This window comes from Myotis lucifugus, unplaced genomic scaffold (assembly GCF_000147115.1).
Source record: "Myotis lucifugus unplaced genomic scaffold, Myoluc2.0 scaffold_901, whole genome shotgun sequence".
Taxonomy (NCBI): domain Eukaryota; kingdom Metazoa; phylum Chordata; class Mammalia; order Chiroptera; family Vespertilionidae; genus Myotis; species Myotis lucifugus.
The window spans coordinates 2,044-12,805 of record NW_005871949.1 but is presented as its reverse complement, the minus strand read 5'-3'; the positions used below and the strand labels follow the sequence as shown (position 1 = coordinate 12,805).

The window sequence follows — 10,762 nt, the reverse complement described above, 5'->3', positions numbered from 1 at the left end:
GAAAGTAGGGGGTGAGGGTTTTTAAGATACACTTAGTGTGATACAGTAAAAGATTGAGAACACTGATTTAACATAAACTTCTTATTTTAGGGACCAAACTTGCTCAAGCAAAAAAGTTTAACGATCCTGATGATCCATGCAAAATCCTGGTTGCTACAGATGCAATTGGCATGGGACTTAATTTGTAAGTGATTTTTTTTTTTAACAATCATGGATAGTCAGTGGGTTAGATGGCAATTAAAAATTTTCTAATTGGCATTAGAATGACCACTTTGGAGAATGGGTATTACCGTATAGATCTGAGATTTACCTTGCTTACACCTGGTAAGGGAGTAAAAAGAAAGTATCACATAGCTCGGACTTGGAGTGCTGCTCCCTACCACTGCTATCCTGTTATATTACCTTACTTTACTTTTAGTTTCTCAGTTGACAAGGTGTGTGAGTGCCTACTGTGCTTGTAGGGCTAGCTATTATCTGTAAGGATAACAGTACTAAGCCTAAATATTCCTCTCTGGGGAATGAATCAAAAAAACTATTCAAACTGTTATTATCCAACTTTTAAAAGCAGCTTGAGCCCTAGCTGGTTTGGCTCAGTGGATAGAACGTTGGGCTGCGGACTAAAGGGTCCCGGGTTCAATTCCGGTCAAGGGCACATGCCTCATGGGCAATTCCGGGTTGCGGGCTCCATCCTCAGTAGGCATGCAGGAGGCAGCCAATCAATGATTCTCTCTCATCATTGATGTTTCTATCTCTCTCTGCCTTCCTCTCTGAAGTATAAAGATACATTTTTAAAAAAAGGCAACACTATGAGAACACTATGTGGTTTATTTGTAAAAAAAAAAGTTATCTTCTGTAGCCTTATTGAGGTATAATTTACATACTATACAGTTCACCCATTGTAAAAGTACAAGTTGATAAATTCTAGTAAATTTACACAGTTGTTGAAAAATACTATTTAAAGGGAAGAAAGAATTACCAACAAACCTCCTTTTCTTATTTTGAAAACAGCGGGCAAGGTTGCAAGTAGTCTAACCTGGAATTGAGTGAGCGTTTCTGCAGTGACCCAGTCATGGAGAGTTTTTCGTCTGTGAGATCACTTTTATTTCTATTTCAGGAGCATAAGAAGAATTATTTTTTATTCCCTTATAAAGCCCAGTATCAATGAAAAGGGAGAGAAGGAACTAGAACCAATCACCACTTCTCAAGCCTTGCAGATTGCTGGCAGAGCTGGTAGATTCAGTTCGAAATATAAAGAAGGAGAGGTTACAACAATGAATCGAGAAGACCTCCGTTTATTAAAGGAGATTTTGAATAAGCCTGTCGATCCTATAAAGGTAAGGTTAATTACTCCCCTTTGGAGGACAGTCATGCCATCCTTCACCCTCCCTCCAGACTCTTGCCTCAGACACTTGGTAACAAAAGAGAAATTTTATACCATGAAAATTATGTCAAGAAAGCACTACTTGCCCTAGCTGGTTTGGCTCAGTGGATGGAGCATCGGCCTGTGGACTGAAGGGTCCTGGGTTTGATTCCGGTCAAGGGCACATGCCTGGGTTGCAGGCTCGATCCCTAGTGGGGGGGCATGCAGGAAGCAGCCAGTCAATGATTCTCTCTCATCATTGATGTTCCTATCTCTCTCTCTCCCTCTCCCTTCCTCTCTGAAATCAATAAAAATATATTAAAGAAAGAAGGCAAGCAAGCCCTACTTTATTGCTTTGGAGGAGAATAGAGACTCCTGGTTGAGAATGGTGTGCAGGTGAAAAATCCAGATTGAAAAGTTTAGTGAACCTAATTTCCTTTCGTTCTTCCTATAACCAAGCAGAAGGTGGGGGCAGGGGCACAGTTGCTTCAGGTGGACACTCAGCTATGTAAGCAGACTGAAAACTTGTCAGGAGCTTGAATGTAGAAGAAACCCTTAGTGTGGGGCAAAAACAGCACTAAGCAACACAATTGTGAGTCAATAAGGACAAATGTAGTTAATGAGACAGAAGTGTACATATTTTCAACAAACTAACTGTTACAGTTTTTAAAAAATATGTTTTTATTGATTTCAGAGAGAGGAAGGGAGAGGGAGAGAGATAGAAACATCAATGATGAGAGAGAAACATCAATTGGATGCCTCCCTTGCGCCCCCTACTGGGGATGGACCCCGAAACCCAGGCATGTTGCCTGACCATAATCAACTGTGACCTCCTGGTTGATGCTCAACCAACTGAGCCACACCAGCTGGGCCTAACTGTTACAATTTAAAGTTGCCTGGAAATCTTTCTAAATGTGGCTCTTTTCATTTTTCAGTGGCCCTGGGCAAAGGGGAATGTAAGTGAGATAACACAGGAAAAGTTTTTAGAGGGAAGCTGAGGCTGAAATAATTTCTGTAGCTTTTGTTGAGTGCAGTTGGTAATGACACACCATTTCCCTCGTGTGCACAGAACCTCATTTCTTGTGCTCATTCTCTTCCTCCGACCGTGATTGACATCGCTCTCCTATCCTCTTTCCCATTCCCTTTCCCCCCCAGCTTATACTCACCTGTAGGCATTCCGTAACACTGCAGTATACAGTTAAAGAGATACCTGACCTCCAGTTTAGACATTTTTCATGTATTTATGTGTCAGACACTGTATAACTAAAATGTGAATAAAAGATTGACTACTCAGTGGGTATAATTGGTTAGTTTTATTAAATCATCTCATTAGCTTCTTAAATTGGTAATAAATGGGAAAATGATGATGCTTTTCTCTATTTTACTCAAATTCTTTACTCAAGACTTTATTTTGAATTAACTTAGGAAAACTTCTCCTTTAAAAAAAATAAGCTTGCCCTAGCTGGTTTGGCTCTGGATAGAGTGTCGGCCTGCGGACCAAAGGGTTCCAGGTTCGATTCCGGTCAAGGGCACATGCCCGGGGTTGTAGGCTCGATCCCCGGTAGGGGGCGTGCAGGAGGCAGCCAATCAATGATTCTCTCTCATCATTGATCTTTCTCTCTCTCCCTCTCCCTTCCTCTCTGAAATCAATAAAAATATATTTTTTAAAAATAAGCTTATGATTGTTTTTTTCTTTTACTAAAGGCAGCTGGTCTTCATCCAACTGCTGAACAGATTGAAATGTTTGCCTACCATCTGCCTGATACAACACTGTCTAATCTCATTGTAAGTAGAAAATCACTTTAAATCCCTTTCCAAAAGTATTGATATGTTGGCTATTGTAAACAATACTGCAATGAATATGTTTGCACATGGCTGCACATGTCTTTTTTGATTTAGTGTTTTAGGTTTCTTCAGGTAAATACAGTACCCTAAAGTGGCATTGCTGGATCTTTTTGTGTCTCTTGTTATAACCTTTGTTTTAAAGTCTATTTTGTCTGGTATAAGTATTGCTTCCCCAGCTTTTTGTTTGTTTCCATTTTTGTGAAATGCCTTTTCCCATCTCTTTGCTTTGAGTATATGTGTCTTTCTCGCTCAAGTGAGTCTCTTGTAGGCAGCATAGGTGAGGGTCTTTTGTTATCCATTCAGCTACCATGCATCTTTTGATTGGAGCATTTAATCCATTTGTATTTATGTTTTTGATATTTTCTTTTTTCCCCTCTTTCTCTTCTCCCTCTTCTTTCTTTTTCTTTCTTCTTCTTCTTGACTCTAACATTTCTTGTAATACTGGTCTAATGATGATGAACTCCTTTAGCTTTTTCTTGTTTGGGAAGCTCTTTATCTGTCCTTTGATTCTAAGTGTCCATCGAGAGATGAGTGGATGAAGAAGTGGTGCATGTGCACAGTGAAATATGATGCAGCCATATGGAATGAAATCTTGCCATCTGCAACAACATGGATGGGCCTAGAGGGTATTTTGCTGAGTGAAATAAGTCAGAAAGAGAAAGGCAAATGCCATAGACTTCACTTATATGTGGAATCTAAAAATAAAATAAATGAACAAGTAGAACAGAAACAGACTCATAGATATAGAGAATATTTTGACAGTTGCCTGATGGGAGTGGAGTTGGGGGAATTGGTGAAAAAGATGAAGGGATTAAGAAGTACAAATTGGCCCTAACCGATTTGGCTCAGTGGATAGAGCGTCAGTCTGAGGGACTGAAGGGTCTCAGGTTCGATTCTGGTCAAGGGCATGTACCTTGGTTGCGGGTGCATCCCAGTAGGGGTGCGCAGGAGGCAGCTGATCGATGTTTCTCTCTCATGGATGTTTCTAACTCTCTATCCCTCTCCCTTCCTCTCTGTAAGGAAGGGTATTGATTTTATTGTTAAATATCAATAAAATATATTTTAAAAAAAGAAGTACAAATTGGTAATTATGGTCATGGGGATATATAGTACAGCAAGAGGAATTTAATCAATAATTTTTAATAACCATGTATGGTGTCAGATGGGTACTAGGTTTATCAGGATGATCACTTCATAAGTTATTAAATGTCTAATCCCTGGGTTGTACACTAATATAATATTGTACATCTACTATAATTGAAAAATAAAAAATTGCAGCATTTGAAACCTTGCTTCCCTGCAACTGTCATCAGTTTTGGCTCAAATAATTCATAAAAATGCTCAAAAAGAAAATAAAAAACAAAAATGTTAATACGTCAGATAATTACTAGTTAACCTCATGGGCATGAATGGATAGGCTGTTTTTGTGAAGTTGCTATATATGAAGTTTATGTTGAAAGTGAAAACTTTCAAAATCGTTTGGGACTTTTGTCTGAGTATTTTAGGTTGGGAAGGTTATGGAGGAATTATTAGCTTGAGGGGGCAATGAATAAAGCAGGCCTTTCTAGAAGTCTGTTATGGGTTAAAGAGGTGGTTGTTTGTAGATGTGAGTACTTTATTCATGCCCAGTTAGGCAGTCCAGTAATTTAATATGTCTTTTTCCCCCCTAGGATATTTTTGTAGACTTTTCACAAGTTGATGGGCAGTATTTTGTCTGCAATCTGGATGATTTTAAGTTTTCTGCGGAGTTGATCCAGCATATTCCATTAAGCCTGCGAGTGAGGTATGTGTTCTGCACAGCCCCTATCAACAAGAAGCAGCCTTTCGTCTGCTCTTCACTGTTACAGGTAAGCCTGCATCTTTAGGATATTTTGAGTTGTTTTTAGTTGTATTTTCCCCAAACAGTACTTTGTTACTCAAAACAGTTGGAGACTGTCCTTTAATATGAGATAATATAAGAACTTAAATATAAAGTGACTCTCTTTTTCTTACAAATAATTTTTTGCTTTGTATTTGGGCTTCTGTGGTAGCCTTTGTGAAGAAGCTAAAACAATAATAATTAAATACAATTTTTTTCAAGGGAAGGGGGTCTTTGCCTGATGATACACTTTTTCCTTATTGGTGATGGGTAATATTTTTGGAAGGGAGGGGCCAGGGGTTTAGTAGTGGCAATAGTATTCAGTTTTCTTAACCATAAGACACTGAGCCAGGGAATGTTGTCTTGCATGAGTTTGGTGCCAGAGTTCTGGTTCCTTTTATTTTCACTCATGTGAGTAGGGATACAATTCTGAGGAGCACAGAAGTCACCATAACAGAGGGCCCGGGAAGGGCAGTGGACACTGTGTCCTCACCTCTCTGGGCCCTTGCTCTCCCTTGTCAGCACACTAAACCCAAAGGTCTCCTCTCTGAATCTCTTCCTGACTCATGGTTGTAGTTCCGCTGCCATTTCTTTATAGACCTTATCATTCTGCATATTAGCTCTGTTTTTATCAACTCTATTTCTAAATTCAAAATTATTTTTAAATTACATAAATAATACAGAAATACTTTCTCTTTGCACAAAATTAAAACATTACGATAGGATAAATTGGGCTACCTCCTTCAATCTTAGTTCTATGGCATAACTATTATCAGTTTGTATGTAATCTTGCAGACCTTTCCAGTTGCATTTGCCTACATAGGTATACATGTAGGAATTCTAGTTTTGTTGTGGGGGTGTTTTCCCATAAATGCTATAATGAATTTTTCTGCAACTTGCTGTTTTCTTTTCCCCTTATTATGTCTTAGAGGTCTTCCCTGTCCAGGTATTTACCTAGGAAATATGTTTCTTAGAGCTGGCATTTGTTAGAGTTAGCTAGCGTAAGGTTGATGTTTATGGAACAGAGGTCTTAAATGCTGCAGACTGACGTAGATGGAGTTTGAGCCCATGTCTGAACCCATTTACACCATTCTTCAAATTATTCTAATGAAGCAGAAGCATTTACTAAGGAGAAAGGACAGTTTAACAGTTGCTTATGTGTTCTGTTTAATGATGAGAATTTGAAATCTAGAGATTTTTCCTTGATCTCCATTATTGCTGAACTTCAAAAGAGCTATTGATGGCCTCTGAGGATTGATTTTGTAAAAAGAAGGATGTCATTCCCCTACCTTTTAAAAAGTTACCTTTACAAAATATTAAATGTTCTTTAAAATACAGAAAAGTATAAAGAAGGAAAGAAAGCATCCTGCCTATTGAAACACAATTACAGTTAACATTTCTTGTGCTTCCTTTTTTTTCTAATCACAGGCTTAAGTGAGTCTGATCCTTTTCTTCTGCTTCTCTCAGTTTGCCAGGCAGTATAGCAGGAACGAGCCCTTGACCTTTGCATGGTTACGCCGATATATTAAATGGCCATTACATCCACCTAATAATATTAAAGACCTCATGGATCTTGAAGCTGTCCACGATGTCTTGGATCTTTACCTGTGGCTAAGGTATCAAATATTTCCTTTATGTGCTCTCATTTTTAAAGTAATAGGGCAAATCAAAGGTTTTATGAAGGGTCTTTGGCTCTTTCATAATAGGCACATATTTGCAGGGTGCTCTATATTATGTTTTTTGTCCATAAAGGCAGTTGAGCCTGGTTAATCCCCATTCCAAAAATGACTTAAAGCATTCTTAGGATTCTAGTTAGGATGGGTGGGTGAGAAGGTCCGCTAGATCCTTGCTACTCAATGGGTGGAAGCTTATTAGAAATAGAGAATATCAGACTTAATCAAATTCTGCATTTTAACTATATTCCCCAGGTGATTCATTTATATGTTAACATTTGAGAGGTTAATTAAAATCCTCAATTAATGGTCCTGCGACTTTAAGCAAAAGAATGTTTAACAAAACCAATTTTACCAGAGGCTAATCGATATAAACCAGAGTTAAGTTCCTATGGCATCTCATCAGTATTATGATGAGACAGTGTTATACAAAGCGACGTTATTGGAGGGCCTGCTGTACCATTCTAGCTCAGTAACTCAAAGGGGGGGGGGGCATGTCCCACGAGGGGGCATATTGGAATCAGGTCGGGGGGAGTGGTGACCCATCCTCATAATGATGTACTCCTCAGATATGTTGGGGCAGAAGTAAAAGTTGAGCAAAGACAAAACAAATTTTGCATAAACAACATTTGGAATTAATCAGTGTCAAGATGTAGTTTCGTCATTGATATTATTGTAGTGGTTCAGCGACTGTGATAAGAGCTGTTGCTATAATGTAATGTCTTTTTCCCAGCTATCGGTTTATAGATATGTTTCCAGATGCCAGCCTTGTTCGAGACCTGCAGAAAGAGCTAGATGGCATTATCCAAGAGGGTGTACACAACATCACCAAACTGATTAAAATTTCAGAGGCACAAAGGCTGTTGAATTTGGAGAATGTGTCAGCAGACAGCCGGTCTCGTTTGCCAGGAACATTGAAGAGCCAAGCAAGAAGGATGCGCGGTACCAAAACTTTAGGGTATAAAGCTGTTGAGCCACCCAGCCCCAGTGCGGAAGAGAAATCCCTTGCTTCCAGGTTGGTGCAGCAAGGACTCCTCACTGCAGACATGCTGAAACAGCTGGAGAAGGAGTGGCTGACACAGCGGACTGAGCATGGCAAAGACAGGACAGCGCCTGGGACTTCCTCCAAAGGGTCAAGAAGAAAGAAGAAGGAACCTGATTCAGATTAGGTTTATTTTATTTTATTTTTATTTTGCAAATATCTATTTTAAAATTCTTTTTTTTTCTCATCTGCATTTACTGCCTTATATATAGTATTCTGGGTATCTTACTGGGGTGTGTGTTTTTTTTTTTTACCCAGAAAAATTAACTCTTAAAGATGAGTAAACTTGGCTTGTTTCTACATTTTAAAAATATGGAATGTCTTAAAGATTTTATTTAAAATTTTATAGAACTTCATAGTATAGCACTAAGACAATGCACTATAAAGAACTCTGCATGGCAATCAAACCCGTTTGGTGAATTGTTTGACCAGTTTTCTACACCATTGCTGAGGATGTCATGGATGGAATTGCTGTCTGTTGAACCCACGTACCAGAAGCTGTTCTAGGTGCTGGAAATGTATAGTAAGCAAGATGTATTATATGGAGATTTTGATACGGAGACAAATAGGAGTAAGTTAAGTAAATGTCAGCTCTGTGAGGGTAGAGATGGTTGTGTGTCTAGTTCACTGCTGTGTTTTCAGTGCCTAGAATACAGTAGAAGCACAATCAGTCTTTGTTCAATGAATGAGTGTACTTTTGGAGATAACTGTTAGGATAAAGTAGAATAAGGAAAGAGAGTAACAAGCGGTAGCAGTGGACTATTCTACATAGAGTGGGTGGTCTTCCCATGTCAGAGGTCAGTCTGATGCATAGTGGCCTCTATTGCCCAACACAGTTTTCAGCCCTGATTAGTGATACAGCTTAAAAGGAGCTTAAGGGCTTTGACATTGGACAGGCCTGAGTTCAGCTTCTCTCATTACCCGCCCGGTGACCTTGCCCTCTCTGAGGATGGACAGTAATGCCACTCAGAGTTGTTCAGGAGGTTAAATGTGATGAGGTGCCATTTAGCACGGCGCCTGGTATATATGAAGTGTTTTCCAAATGAAACGGAAGGTTTGGGTTCACTCTGGGCTGTGAATTGACCACTTAAGTCATTCCAAGAACTGAACTAATTTCTTGAGCGGCTGCTAAACAGGCTGACTTCAGACTAGCGATTACACTGACTTGGTTGAAAGTGGGTCAAGAACAGTTTGGCAAACTAGTGATCTTTTTCTGGCTTTTTCTTTGGTAGTTCTGGAGTTCAGATGATGTTTCATTTAATTGAGATGGCAATCTTTATTCTAATCTTTGTCTTTCTGGAAATAAAGGCTGAGTAGATGGCACTGAGTGTATTTCTCCCTTGTTTGTGGGTAAACAGTAGTGAAATGTCCAGAAGGGCAGATATTCTTCATTGGACAACTTTAGCTTCTAGAATTTGCCTTCCCCTGTGACTTACACCATAGCAGACATAGTCCCTTCTTGCCCATTTGGTCTCGTTGTATTTAAGAGATGAGGCACATCACTTAGAGCAGCGGTTCTCAACCTGTGGGTCGCGACCCCTTTGGGGGTCGAACGACCCTTTCACAGGGGTCACCTAAGACCATCAGAAAACACATATATAATTACATATTGTTTTTGTGATTAATCACTATGCTTTAATTATGTTCAATTTGTAACAATGAAAATACATCCTGCATATCAGATATTTACATTACGATTCATAACAGTAGCAACATTACAGTTATGAAGTAGCAACGAAAATAATTTTATGGTTGGGGGTCACCACACCTTGAGGAACTGTATTAAAGGGTCGCGGCATTAGGAAGGTTGAGAACCACTGACTTAGAGGGTTAGTTCGGGTTAGTTCTCCCACTTCATTTGGGGGGCCAGAGTTGGTAATTCACAGAAGACACTTAAGCAAGACCCTTGCAAACTTCGTAAGTTAAATGTTAGTGAAGTCTCAGATAAGAGGAGTGAAGGTGGGGATACTGTAAGGAAAGGGCTGCTTGAACACTGAGCTAAAGAGTAGAAATAGTGATAAATAGTTCACCTTTCCCTGTGTGGGGGAGGGAGAGTCTTCTGCCTGTGGTTAGGCAGAAGAGACTAAAGAAAGATAAAATCAGGTGAAACAAATAGGAATAATATAAGTAAGTGGCTCTGAGTAATTAACTGCAAAGTGCTTAAAATTTGAAAACAACCTGGTCTCTGCACCAAGCCTGACATGTCATTTATTTTTCTTTGAGGGCTTCTGGGCCAGCTAAGTCCCAGGCATATGTTTCGCTCAGGTCATGTTCTTAACCTTTTTTTTTTTTCTAAAGGCCTTTTTTTCTTTTTTAAAAAATATGTATTTATTGATTTCAGAGAGGAAGGGAGAGGGAGAGATAGAAACATCAATGATGAGAGAATCATTGATCGGCTGCCTACTGCACGCCCCCAACTGGGGATCGAGCCAGCAACCTGGGCATATGCCTGGACCAGGAATCGAACCGTGAGCTCCTGGTCACACTCAACCATCAACCCATACCGGCCAGACCGCAGCCTTTCTAAAACACAACTCTTTTTTTTTTTTGCAGTTTTCTCACAGGTTTTGAAGCCCTCTTTGGATTATTGTGAATTCAGTTGAACATTAACACGGAGCATGGACTGAGACTTGGATGCTAACCTCAGTTCCATCGGTACAGATCTGGCTAATTTAATAAGATGTGGTTAGTACAGATCTGGTTAGGAATAAAATCAATGACTTGTAATGCTTTGTACATTTTATTTGTGGATGAGTGTAAATCTACAAAATGAAATTGGGTCTTTTGAAAAATGCCTATTGTGAATCATCACAAATCACCAAAGTCTGTTACAGCTCAGAACTGGGAGTCTGTAATTAAGATGCAGTCATTCTATGTGTATCCAACACAAATCAACCTATTAGGATATGATGAAAAGTTGTGGTTTGCTGAAAGATGAGCAAATGATAAATGAATTAGGTTATTTTACTTCTCGATTTGAAAGC

General features: G+C 39.3%; 1 protein-coding gene across 1 annotated transcript in view; it reads left to right on the top strand.

The window, feature by feature from the left end:
• The window catches only part of LOC102420318 (ATP-dependent RNA helicase SUPV3L1, mitochondrial), a 10,343-nt gene extending 2,391 nt beyond the window's left edge, over positions 1–7,952 (top strand). The window contains exons 2-6 of the mRNA XM_014448708.2: positions 1,152–1,334; positions 3,065–3,145; positions 4,876–5,052; positions 6,531–6,679; positions 7,470–7,952. Of these exons, the coding sequence (XP_014304194.1) occupies positions 1,272–1,334; positions 3,065–3,145; positions 4,876–5,052; positions 6,531–6,679; positions 7,470–7,905 (906 nt within the window). The 5' untranslated portion in view covers positions 1,152–1,271 and the 3' untranslated portion in view covers positions 7,906–7,952. The remainder of the gene's footprint in view (positions 1–1,151; positions 1,335–3,064; positions 3,146–4,875; positions 5,053–6,530; positions 6,680–7,469) is intronic.
• Positions 7,953–10,762: the final 2,810 nt, after the last annotated feature.